This window comes from Pinus tabuliformis, chromosome 2_1, assembly GCF_031772625.1.
Source record: "Pinus tabuliformis cultivar Carrire ecotype Pingquan chromosome 2_1, CPIR1, whole genome shotgun sequence".
NCBI classification, from domain to species: domain Eukaryota; kingdom Viridiplantae; phylum Streptophyta; class Pinopsida; order Pinales; family Pinaceae; genus Pinus; species Pinus tabuliformis.
In genome coordinates, this window is record NC_142299.1 from 678235651 (window position 1) to 678249598 (window position 13948).

Below are 13948 nucleotides of genomic sequence, written 5' to 3' on the forward strand. Positions count from 1 at the left end.
TTTTAGATCCCCCCTAGATTCCTCAATGATTCCCTCCTCCAGTTCATCTGAAGATATGCTGCTCAGATCAAAATTCTATCTGCGCTGTCAAGTTCGTGTCGCTGAGAGGTGTAGGATAGACATAAATTATGTCCAATTTGGACACTGGCAAAATTTCACCCTCCTAAGAATTCGGCTCAATCATGGTTTGCCCTGCCTCTTCTCTAGGCTCATGGTTCCACCTACAACCTGAAAAATTAATAAAAAAATGCTGCCTTGATTTCTATGCCATGTTCTGCCTCCTGGAACTACATCATGGTTCCGTTCTCCGTTCCACACCTCCGTTCTCAAATCCCCCTCTCTCGTGCAAATGAATCGAGGGTTTATGTATTAGGTCTAGATGGAGCTATCAAAGTTGAGCCACATTTTCCAATGGTGGTGAAGGCATTTAGGAGGGTGGAGGTTGGGCAGTCAAATAAACTCGTCCAAAATTTTCATGGTATATATTTGTTTTTGTTTTTCCATGTTATAAATATGGCACATTGGTTTAAATTGGATAACCCTTTGGGTGGTGCATTAATACTTTGGTAACGGTTCCATTGTGTGATATGTTAAATGGTTGTTTGGTTGGGCCACCCGTGGAGTAGGTCGGACATGTGGCTAGGCGGGTTAGATTCTCACTGGCCCATAACTATATGCGGCAAAGTGGGTGGGGGCATGGGCTAGGTCCACCATAGGTGCTTTGCCCACAACCCATATATAAATGTTTAAATATATGTGGTGGTTGGGAGGCCAGCGAGGGTCATGGCCCGTCGACCATTTTTAAATAAAATTTTGTTTTATATATAAACAGGCCGGTGGGTGGTAGGGGTGGTGGCCCGCCACCCATATTTTATATTTTTATTTATTTATTTAAATAATAATGTCATTTTCAAATTTTTCGAATATAAGGGATATTGGGCAATTTAAAGAGGCCACAATTTCGCCCATTTTCGGGAGCTAGGTTCCCACGCTGGTTGATGGTGAATTTGTAGGACACTTAAACCTGGCCCACAACCCAACTTTGACCAAAACTTTGACTGGCTTTTTCTCCCTCATACGAGCTCAGATTTGAGTGTTGTTCACACCGTTGGAATCAAGGCGACAAGCACTTCGATCTGGTGCTAGTTTGGGAGAAATCTGACCACTTTGAATTTTGACCCCTTCTGAGTCCTCTTGGACTTCTGCCTATGTCTGGAGCCACCTGGATCAATCGTCCCCACTGAGGATATTTTGGTCCTCCAAAAGCATGAAAATAATCTGCCACTTCTCTGTTCCCTGTCTGCACTTTACAAGTATCTACTATGTCACCCTTCCTTCTCCTTCACCTTTGTCCTTCGAAGCCATAAGCGATGAGCCAGCACTTGCCACTTCTGCAAACCTATAGTACATTTTTTTAAAAATTACATGCTTGACTTACATGACCAACTAATGACCCAAGAATTCCATACTTTCCACGAGTTTATAACACATACTCAGTGGTCAAGTTTACATCAAAATGGAAACAATGCCCCAGCTATGAAAGCAAGGCCAATGTATCATTATTACTTAAATAAGTGATGGAAAACACGTCATCACTACAACACATGATTTACAAAAATAAAGCCAAACACTATTGTTTCTTTGACAAGTGATGGAAACACAACATCAATTTCACAGTTTAAAATGCATCTCAAAATAATGACCAGAAATCATTGTTGATTAACAAGTGATGGAAAACACATCATCACTTTTGCATCTTAAAATGAAACAAATGATTTGAAAAAAAAATAAGGCCATGACATTCTATCACACCTAGAAGAACCATTTCTCACTTATCAAGGTGAATGGGTCGTTTCCTCGTGGCGCATTCGCTGGTCGAATAATCATTTCATCTGGTTCATGCACCGACACTTTGTCTTTAAGGCATTGCTCTAGATGGAGCCTCCAACAAGTGGCTCTTTGATGGCCACCTCTATTGCAATGACTGCAATACATCTTCTTCCTCTATATGTACTTAACATGTTTCTTTACCTGTTGTTGAGAGGGTCTTTCATGCCTCCTCCTTTTGTGTCCTATTATTCTTTTCCAGCACTCAACAAATGAATGGTTATGTAATCCACAAAAGGTACATGTTTTTAGATGCCTTGATTTATTTCCATTATTAACAACATGATTATAACTGAAATGAACATTCGAATATCGAGACTATTTATACCTTTCCTTGTTGTCCCTGGTGTAATCATGGCAATGAGAGCTTGCCTCAACTCTTTCCTTGCAATGGGCACTACCATTGAATGATGGTTATGTGTTCCCATCATTCTCTTTCCTTGACAATTTTGACAATATCTCGGAAGGATCTGACACCTTCGAGCATTCTCCTTCGGTGTATCCCAAGCCTACAAATTGAGGTCTATGCACAACCTCCAATGTTTGAGTTATGCCTTGGTTATTAACACCAAGTTGTTTTTCCTCCTTGTACCTCATCCTGGTAAGGAACCTCATGTTTTTCCCTGTAATTGGGATCTCCAAATCTCCAACAGAAATCATACTATGTGAAGACAAAACTAAAAGGAAATCAACATCTTTTACCTCCACTGTTGAGTTGGAAAGAATCAATGACGGCTTCTCATCATCTGTTGTGGGTGGTTCACTAGCTGTCTTGGCACATTCTCCAACTTCCTTTCCGACATATCCAAGTCCTACCTAATGGGGTAATTCCTCTACTTTGATGGGATTGACAATGCCTTGGCCATTAATGCCCAAGCCTTTTCCTTCATACCCTATTCTCTTCAATAATTTGGACCCAATTCCTGTGGTATGATTTTCAAAAACAACGAAATCATTATCAAGAAACATACATGAATTCGGAGAATTACTTTTTACCTCACATGGGTCATGTTGTAGCTTTTCCAAGGCCTCGTACTTAGCTTGCAACCGTTGTAGCAAACTCTGTTTCTCCTCTTTCTATTCTTGTAGAAACATCTTCAATTCAACGTTTTATGTTTGAAGACTCTAGTTGTTGTGCTTTTGTTCTTCCAGGGCCTCTTCTGTGGCTTGCAACTGAAGCTACAATCGCTCCTTTTCCTCTGTCTCTTTTTGTAGAGCTTGATACATTATTTCCACCTTTTGCGAAATTTTGAGCATGGTCTCATACATCACTTTGTCATCCTCCATCACTACACGTTACATTGTTTACACTCGCAATTCACATTCATGCAAAGATTGCTTTGATACCAAACTTGATCCGAGTTGACTCAACTCCCAGATTTAACCAAGATATTTTTCTTTCATGATGTGATTAGAATTGCATTTAAAATAGCATGAAGGAACACATATGCATGTTGTAAAGAAGAAGGAACATGACAAGAATCAACAACATAAAATACAGGATGTTGATAACGGAGTTCATCCAGGAGGGACTACGTCTCTGGGCCCGATGTCAAGATGGTTTATGCCACTGCATTAAGTGTTGGAAAGAGTGACGATGTACATGCATGTGTTTTCTCTATCATACAAGGAACATGCCCTCATGCAAGAGTGGCTCCAAGGGATGTTCTGCTGCAGGAACTCTCATTCAAAAAGGACTCCTATCAGCATGACATGATTTCACATTTGTTAATAATGAGCATCCCTCCAACATGGCATCGAAGGGATATCAATTCAAACATACATGGAGACAACATGAGTATCCCATCAACATGACAACAAAGGGATCTCAATCAAAACATGACAATAAGTACATCTCACATCAAGAACAAAACAAGATCCCAAATCAACCATCAAAAAAGGATTTATACAACAAAATGCATCTCAAGCAAAGAGACCAAGAAATACATGATCACACTGCATATACCTCACATCAAGGAGTTACTTGAAGAAGAGGATGATAAAATGTTGGATCTGGTTGCACCATCAATCTTGTGGCGTCGAATCTCATGGAAAGGAGTGCTCACACATTGAATGTTGACATCTACACTCCACTTTGAAAAGTGGTTGAAAAATGAAATGATCAAATGGAAAATCTAATTGCACCGTCAGATTTGTGGCGTTGAATAGTGTAAAATTGACTGTCAAATTTCTGAATTATGACAAAGTGGAAATCTGGGGCTACTGGAATCTTTTAGATTCCCCTAGATTCCTCAAAGATTCCCTCCTCTGAGTCATTTGAAAATATGCTGCTCAGATCAAAATTCTGTCTATGCCATCAGGTTCGTGTCACTGAGAGGCGTAGGATAGACATAAAGTTTGTCCAATTTGGATAGTGGCAAAATTTCGCCCTCCTGAGAATTTGGCTCAATCATGGTTTCGTCTGCCTCTTCTTGAGGTTCATGGTTCCACCTGCAACCTGCAAAATTAATAAAAAAATGTTGCCTCGATTTCTGTTCTGTGTTCTGCCTCCTAGAACTACATCATGGTTTCGTTCTCTGTTCCACACCTCCATTCTCAAATCCCCCTCTCCTGTGCAAATGAATTGAGGGTTTATGTATTAGATCTGGATGGAGCCATCAAAGTTGAGCCACATGGTCCAATGGTGGTGGACGCATTTAGGAGGGCGGAGGTTGGGCTGTCAAATCTCAACCCCTCCAAAATTTGCATGGTATATATTTGTTTTAGGTTTTCCGCGTTACAAATATGGCGCATTGGTTTAAATTGGATAACTGTTTGGGTGGCGGATTAATACTTTGGTAACGGTTCCATTGTGTTTTGTGTTAAATATTTGTTTGGTTGGGCTGCCACGTGGCTGGGCGGGTTCGATTCCCGTTGGCCCATAACTATGTGCGACAAAGTGGGTGGGGGTGTGGGCTGGGTCCACCGGAGGTGGTCCACTCACAACCCATATATAAATGTTTAAAAATATGTGGTGGTTGGGAGGTCGGTAGGGGTCATGGCCCGTCAACCATTTTTAGATAAAATTTTGTTTTCTATATAAAAAAGCTAGTCGCTGGCGGGGCTGGTGGCCTGCCACCCATATTTTATATATTTTTTTATTTTTTTAGATAATAATGTCGTTTTCAAATTTTTTGAATATAAGGGATATTAGGCAATTTAAAGAGGCCACAATTTCTCTCATTTTCGGGAGCTAGGTCCCTACGCCAGTTGACGGTGAATTTGTAGGACACTTCCACAACCCAACCTTGACCAAAACTTTGACTGGCTTTTACTCCCTCATACGAGCTCGGATTTGAGTGTCATTCACACCATTGGAATCAAGGCGACGAGCACTTCGATCTGGTGCTAGTTTGGGAGTAATTTGATCACTTTTAATTTTGACCCCTTCTGAGTCCTCTTGGACTTCTACCTGTGTCTAGAGCCACCTGGATCACGGCTGGAAAATGGTGTTTAACCCCTCAAACAAGCTCCTTAGTCTCTAGGATATGGCTTGGGGGTAACAACTGTAAGTAAAGTTGGATGTAGTTTTCTATGATTGGGTGGAGAGTCCTTGTCCCATAATCAATTACCTATATTTCTATTTTAAATTCAAGATAAGTCTCTATACATGTATCTTATATTAGTGGATGTATTTGTTATTTTTAACTGGTAAATATAATTTACATTAACTGCTTGAAGTAGGCATAATTTACAATGGTAATTTGGAAATAAAATACCTTGTGTAATAGCTCTAGTGGATTTATGTTTAGCTATGTTTCCCTGTATGCACAAAGATATTTGTATATGTATATTTGTGTGTGTGTGTGTAACAACACCATAATATTTAAGTGTTCATATTCAAGTAATGGTAAATTATGGTCATTATTTATTGGATTCAACATTCTAAGTAAATTTAGAGTTATGTCTATAGTGAACCATGTTATGGCCCAACCCATGCCAATGTACATGGATATAAAATTATGTACCTATATTCATGTTTGCCATTACCTCTTGTTGCTTTCGCAATGGAAGGTCAAAAGTGGGCCTTAGGTTTCCAGCTTGTGGCACATCGGATGGTGGCGTGGATGGCACCGTGGCTCAAAGGGATGTGGTATTGAGCCAACATTGTGGCATGGAGGAAGACGATGGGGAGGGGCCCTATGCATGGCTTGTGGCATACCCAGAAAAACCACCATCGGTTTTGGAAAGCTCGATACTGCCTGCGACAACCCCCTTTTGTGGTTTTAAAAATAAGGTGGGAGGTTCTAGGAATGATCATGGGTTGTTGATCCAATGATTGATGGTATTATTTTATTGCCCATTCCCGGGGATCACCTCCTCTTAACCTTGACATGTTGGAAATATGTTCAACATCTACACTTTCTAGATGTGTTGAGATCTTCCTAAAAGTTGCATGCTTCTTATCAAGTGTTGGGTGGGGTTGGGGATCAATGGCAAAGGATCACAACTAGTGATTTGATAGTGTGCACACTCCCCTGGGTGACGTCAATGGAGATGGGACCCCCTGTGCACACCATTGATCTACATTTCATGATTAATGATTGATAATGTATCGTACCCCCTCATGATGCCAACACGAACCTGATCTCCAAGCAAACCATTGATCTACCCAAGCTAATCACAATCATCATATCTGTCAGTGGATGGTGGGGTTCTTGTAGTCGGTCAGTGTGGCCAAGTCCTATTGGTGCTAAGAGTTAATGGAAGGTGCGGTCCACCTGTTTGGGTATGTGGCATCCCCCTCATATTTATCTACACATAGTTGTGCGTGTGTGTGTGTGATTATAAAGGGCTACTGAGGCTAAAGTAAGAGGCATAATGGATAAGGATTATAAATAAATTTATATAAATGGGTAAAGAAAGAAAAGAAAAGGAAAAAGGAAAAAAAATATATACACTATCCCATTCCCCTAAAAACACTAGAGGAATTGGATATGAAGTGGTGGCCATCCCACTCAGAAAGTTAAGGTTAGGTGGTGTGTTATAGTTGGAAAGGAATTTGATGTAGAATTTTTATGTAGGAACTATTTATTACAAAACACCCCATGCAACATAAGCTCAACACTACGACTTCAAATATCATTAATATCAAGGGTTCTCTTTTCGATCTCAGTGCCATTCTTCTTGAATATGGTGGTTGACTAACTAACAGATATAACAACACCAAGGATATCAATGATGGAGTTATTAGGTAGCTTGATACCTCATTGATAGGAGTAAGTTTGAATTTTTGGTTTGCAATCGAATGTCTATCCTCAAAGAATGATTCTATCACTGAGTTATTATCTAGCATTATTTCCCAATCATTTTCTAAGTGGTTGTAGTCTTTGTTTATATGTCTGATGATCCCTTTAGAGATTATGCAAAGTTTACCAACTTTTATGGAAAGATGAAATTTTATTACTTGCATATTGAAACAGGTAATTCTTATCTCACTATTATCTCTATAAATAATATCAAAGCTAAATACCTATTCAATTCCCTAGAGTTCATGAAACCATAGAGTTCACCCTTTGAAATTATTCTAACTTTGATTGTCCATGAATGCATGTATGGATTAAGACATTTCATGGGAATTATTCTTGAAGGTACATCATCTATTTGTAATGGTTGCATGATATAATGACATACAATATTGTGTTATTTTGGATCACCAATAATATCTTCTTTTAGAGTGAACACTTAGTGATCAGTCACTATAACAAGCCAATAAAATAGACCAAATCATGGTAGTTAGTAAGGAGGGTTTGATAAAAATTTCAGTAATGTAAAACATACTCAATCTTTTTGTGTGATAACATGTATTGGTTGTATTGAGTAGATCTACAATAAAATCTATTTATTTTAATGAACAATCCATTTTCAATTTTGATTGATCAAATAATTCGCAAACGTCGAAGAAAACAAAGTATTAGTTCCACTAGTGAGAAGAATGAATATAGTTCTAATGTACAATGTTTGAAGTTTAAAATTTGTATGATAAGCATGAATTCGTGTCAACCATTTTGAATCTTTACAACTGACTTTTCCATTAAGATTGATGAAATTATATGAAAATGATTCTCTAGAAAATACTAAAATGATCACAAAAACAAATTTCCTATAAAGAGTATTTGCACATCAATACATTACGAAAACTATATACAACTAGTATGAATGAGAGCACAGGATGAAATTCATTGTGCAAGTACCACTTCTATTTACAATTTTTTCTCAAATCTAGATAAAGAAGCAAAGATCCCATACACTCATAAGTGATATAATAATGAGCTTAAGACCTAAAGCTTGTATATTTGGAAGAAACTGAAAAAACATTTATACTAGCTAAGATAAACAAACAAAACAACCTGAACTCAAAGAAGCACATTTAATTCTAAAAAATGATCAATCTAAACATTAAGAGTAAACAATCCAATGTTACTTATCCTTTTTCATGAAGAGAAAACCGTCTAACATTTCTCGTTTCATTGCTAGCGATTGTAGAAGTTGGATGATTCATAGACCTCCAAGGTTCTAAAGAATGATGAAAATCTCCATGATCATGAATTTAATATGTATATGGAATGGATTTGAATGCACTACATTGCATGAACCTCAGGTATAAGTTCAAAGAATGTGATAATAACAAATATGTGTAATGAATTCAATTGCAATTAAATTCCTAGTGCCTTGATTGTTTAACACAAGCAGTGAGGTTCAATTAAGCTAATCAAGTACCAATATGTAGAATGAAGTCATGATCCCTTGACTATTCAAAGAAAGCAACAATTAATTAAGCACATGACATGACATGATTAATGACTTCGAATGAGTGAAGGAAATGCATGATATTTTGATTTGTAGTGATATTGGAGTTAATATTTGTCAACCTCAAATACTTGTCAACCAATACCACTTACTCCTTGATTTTTTTTTAACCACCTTTGTTTTTGCACCATCCTCCTAGACAATGAGGAAATCTCATCTTAACTATAATCACATCTGCATAACTTAAAAAATGAAACTCATAAAGTGGTTTATTAGTAGTGGGTAGTTTTCCGTCACTTGACTTAATGGGGCATGCTAATGGGGCATGCATTCTTCTTTTCTTATTAGATTCACATTAAATTTGTGTTCACAATATGATCCATACCGAGTGTGGGAACTTTGAAAATTATCTATAAGTCATCTAGCAATTCAAAGAAAGCAACAACTAATTAAGCACAGGACACGACATGACTAATCGTTTCGAAAGAGTGGAGGAAATGCATGATATTTGGATTTGGAGTGATATTGGAGTTAATATTTGTCAATGTCAAATACTTGTCAACCAATACTAATTACCCCTTCATTTTGTTTTAAACCACCTTTGTTTTTGCACCATCCTCCCATACCATGAGGACATCTTGACTATCATCATATCTTCCTAACTTACAAAACGAAACTTATAAAGTGGTTTATTGGTAGTGGGTGGTTTTCAATCACTTGACTTAATGGGGCATGCATTCTCCTTTTATTATTAGAGTCACATTAAAATTGTGTTCACAATATGATCAATGCCGAGTGTGGGAACTCTAAAAAATATCAATAAGTCCTCTAGCAATTGATAGATTATCATTGAGAGTTAAATAGAGCATAGTGATTGAGAAATTGTTTAAAATTTAAGTAGAATTCCTGAGTTCAATATACACAAGTGAAATAACTAAAAATAATATCTAAATACAAGCTTTCTTTAAAATTCTATTTGCTAAATATTCCAAATATAAAATATTCAAAATCTTCAAAATTCCATTACATAGTTACAACTTCAATGTGCTATAAGATATCTCAATTCAAAACTTTAAAAATTACAATTTAGGAAAAACTAGATCCCACTATCTAAATATGATAGAGTTATGGAGAAGGTTCCAAGATTTCTAAATATTGTTGAAGTTCCAAATCTATTAAACTAAACACCTAAAATTTTAAAGATCCAGATATCTGATATTCCCATATTAAAATTCCAACCTCAAAGTTCTAGTTATAAGTCACTATGCTAAAGCTTAAATATATGGACATTTAATCTGGGAGAAAGAAATTTACAGATTCAAGACTTCACATTCCATTCATATTTAAACACATCATGGTCTCCACATCCCAGTTAGCTATCCAACTACTAAAAAAAGGTAGGCATATAAGGTGATGCGGCATCCCAACCTCTCAAATCTCTCTGATCCAACCTTCATCAATAGTTTTGAATACAAGAAATTCTGAACATATAAATTCCCGTGTACATTTGGGTTTTACAATATATTTGGATCGAGTTTGCTACAAAGTTTGGAGGCAAGGAATGGAGGCAAGGAATGAACGAGGAAGCCCCGAGTATCGAGCAAAGAAGCTACATGGTGAGTGACATGGACATTTTTAATCCGTATGAAGCTTTTATGGGATGTCCAAAGCGTGGTCTATCCCTTAATTCTTTTTAGGATTTATTTATTTATGACCTTTTGTAGATTAATGGGCAAGTATTGGCTAAAATCACAAGTTCTAATGGTAAACTATTTATAATTATAGAAACCCTAAAAGTTTTTTAACATGTTGAAACTTGAAAGCATATATGTAATAAAAACAAAAACGCAATGTAAACATAAAGACAGACATCTGATAAATTTTTTATCTCATGGTTATAAAACGCGATGACCAATAGTTTTGGTCGAGTGTTGTTGGCCAAAAGCGCTCGCTCAAAAGATGTCTTCCACATAAACATAGAAAACTTCGCCACACGCATACTCCGCCAGAATTTCAAAGTCCTGTTCTTTTATATAAAATGAATTAATAATACAAGATGATACGTTCACTCATCGAATTCTGAATCTGAATTACGAGTCATCTCACCAGTCTGCGGTATACCAAACCCATTGGCAGGTAGTGTCATACACCACGCATTTTCGAAAGGACAAGCCGTCGTTAATGGGCAAGCGGACAAATTTCGTTAGACAACGAAGCTTGGCTCGGGCAACGTGGAAATAGAATTAAATTTGCAATATTATAATGATGGGCACACCACAATTGAAATTTCGGTTATGCAAATCCCAACACGAAGATACAACGCGTAATTTCATGTCATTTTCTGTACTCTGCAGATAAAACCATGTAAAACTATATGACATTTCGTTAGGTTGGTGATCAACCAATAAATAGGAAATTAGGTATGTACTGCCCAACTGTTCTCGTATCTATTTTACATGGACAGTTGAACAAGCAATGAAACTGCGGAGCCCAATATGCCACTATATATAACCCACACCTCCTGCAGAAACAACATAGTTGAGCACATATCGAGTATCCTCAAGTATCATGGCGTCCATTGAAATTCCTGTAACATCAATTGCTGTTCTCGCTTTTCTCTTAACCTACTTCTCCTTGGCTGGTGCCACTACTTATGCAAACCAAGGGAAGGCCTCCTCTATCGGGGTTGTGGGCAAAGTGTTCTGTGATACATGCCTCGACGACAGGCTTTCTGAAAATGGCTACGTTATATCTGGTATCATGTTATGTCATTCTAATATTCCTTTTATTTTTTATACGAAAGTATCGTAAACATACTCATCATGAATAGTTCGTTCCACCTTTTGATGAATGAACAGGTGCTTCGATAGCTGTGGAATGTGAGCTTAACAGGAAGATGATGACAATATCCTTTCTCGGAAAAACGGACGAAAATGGAGAATTCAGGGTGGAGCTCCCCTCCGACATTTTTCAGTCTGCTGATCAATTGAATAATTGTTGGGTGAAGCCTCGCAACAGCCCTTACGACTCCTGCAATATTCCCTCGACAGCTGCACCCTCAAAGCTTACGTTACAGTCGGCTTCCAATGGAGTTGTCACGTACAGTGCAGGCTTGTTTAGCTACCGGCATGAAAGCGTGCCTCCATCCTGTTATTCCGAAGATTTGTTATCAGTGATCCGTGGTCGTGCAATGGCTGAGGATGTTGACCAGTCTTCGAAAGCAGGCCAACAGACGCCCACAATCCCTTCGTTGCCACCTGCTAGCCTTCCGAGTGTTCCTCCTCTTCCCAAGTTCACTATTCCTCCACTGCCCAGTGTTCCACCCCTCCCCAAAACTCCTCCGCTGCCAAGTATTCCTCCTCTCCCCAAAACTCCTCCGCTGCCAAGTATTCCTCCCCTCCCCAAAATGTCTCCGTTGCCAAGTGCTCCTCCTCTCCCCAAAATCTCTCCGCTGCCTCAGTTCAGCGTGCCTCCTCTCCCCAAAATCTCTCCATTGCCAAGTGCTCCTCCTCTCCCCAAAATCTCTCCGCTCCCGCAGTTCAGTGTACCCCCTCTTCCCAAAATGTCTCCACTGCCAAGCGCTCCTCCTCTACCCAAAATCTCTCCGCCCCCACAGTTGAGCGTACCTCCTCTACCCAAAACGTCTCCATTGCCAAGTGCACCCCCTCTCCCAAAAATCTCTCCGCTGCCTCAGTTGAGTGTACCTCCTCTGCCCAAAACTCCTCCTCTACCTCAGTTGAGTTTCCCTCCATTTCCAAAACCGACCATTCCAGGCACTCCTCCTTTCCCACAGGTTCCTCAAATCCCACAAACTCCAAACTTCCAATTCCCGCCGATCCCATTTCTCACTCCACCACCTCCTAGTCACTAGAATAGCGCCTGATTTTTCAGGTTTCCGCGGTATTCTTTGATCTATAGATATTATTTTTATTGTTTGGTGCGTACACATCGCTCGTTCTTTGTTTGCGGATAAAGGTTTGGTGTTAGGCGACCGTTGGGCTCTAGGTAGCTTTTCAAAGATAGTAGTTGAATATGTATTTGTTGGCGCAATCATTATTGTGTTTAGCAATAAAATCACGGTATAGCCATGTTTTCCATAGTAATGAATGTTCATTTGCTGCGCTGAATTCATTTTCAACGCAAATGTTGTACAAATCGGTGTTTAATAATGACTAATGCTGTACAATTTTTTTTGGTTGATTTTATATATTAATAATTTGAATTTTAAATTTCATTGTTTACATCATCAAGGCTAACAGTATTGGACTACACCCCATAAGCATTTATAAGCCATCTATTCCATTTATAAAATGTTTTTATTATTAATTTTTTAGTGATAAAACCAATAATAGAAAGTGAAAAAAAAAGGACTTGCTAATCAAGATAAGAATTTTAATTTGAAAAATTATAAGATTACTTTATCACAATTTTTATGGGTATAATTTTTTTAACCATATTTGAGGAGAAACCACTTTCTTATCAGATTCTTTTTATCATCAGAGTATTTAGTTTAAATTGGGCATAATTTTTTTGTTGGAAGGTGTTTTTAATAGAATAATTTTTTAAATGAATTTCGTTTTTTTTTTTTTCAAAAAATCTAATCATATGAGTGTTTGAATTTTTTTATAGTAGAAATAAATTCACCACATCAAAAACCTTTATAACACTCAAAATACTAAAACTTGATAACTATAATCCATGTTTCCCAAATTTTAGATAAACATTTTATAAAATTTGTCAAATTTTTTATTATTTACAAATAAAATTACAACCTTATTAAACTACTGATCACTTATAGATCTCTTGAAATTATAACTCCCAAAAATATATAATAACTTATTCACAATGATTTTTTTTAACTCTCCGATAAATTAGATCTTATGTGTCCCTCACGTAGTGGAAATAAAATAACGAAAATAATATAGTAATAAAGAATATTTTCTCGTAAAATATAATATTTTACGTTTATTAAAAGAACTCTCGTAAATAAATCCATCTGCGTAGCTGACATTACGTGGAAAAAAATTAAAATAAATATATAATATAGTTTGATATTATTGTAAGTAAATGTCAAAAGAATTATGAGGGTTATTTCAAATGATTAAGTCTTATTATTATTAAAGTAATTTTGCTATTAAAAGTTGAGGATTCAATTTCCATCCGTATAGCAATTAAACCACGGTTTAAAATTATCTTTTTATCTTCAAAGAGGCAGACCAAGTAAAAATGAGTTAATATATGTTCCTCTGTTAATTTTAGTATACTTTTCATGGGGTGGTGTTTCTCTCATGTCATATTGTAATAGTTGTTT

At 37.3% G+C, this 13948-nt stretch overlaps 1 protein-coding gene across 1 annotated transcript; it reads left to right on the plus strand.

Moving 5' to 3' along the window:
• Positions 1-11186: 11186 nt before the first annotated feature.
• Positions 11187-12844, plus strand: LOC149202429 (uncharacterized). Its single transcript, XM_089399988.1, has 2 exons — positions 11187-11392; positions 11496-12844. The coding sequence occupies exons 1-2, from the start codon at positions 11206-11208 to the stop codon at positions 12506-12508; spliced, it is 1200 nt and encodes a 399-aa protein (XP_089256114.1). The 5' UTR covers positions 11187-11205; the 3' UTR covers positions 12509-12844.
• The last annotated feature ends 1104 nt before the right edge of the window (positions 12845-13948 follow it).

Coding starts and splice junctions, on each gene's coding strand:
- LOC149202429 (XM_089399988.1), top strand. CDS start 11,206: ATGGCGTCCATTGAAATTCCTGTAACATCAATTGCTGTTCTCGCTTTT. Junction 11,393..11,495: donor AAATGGCTACGTTATATCTG/GTATCATGTTAT, acceptor ATGAATGAACAG/GTGCTTCGATAGCTGTGGAA.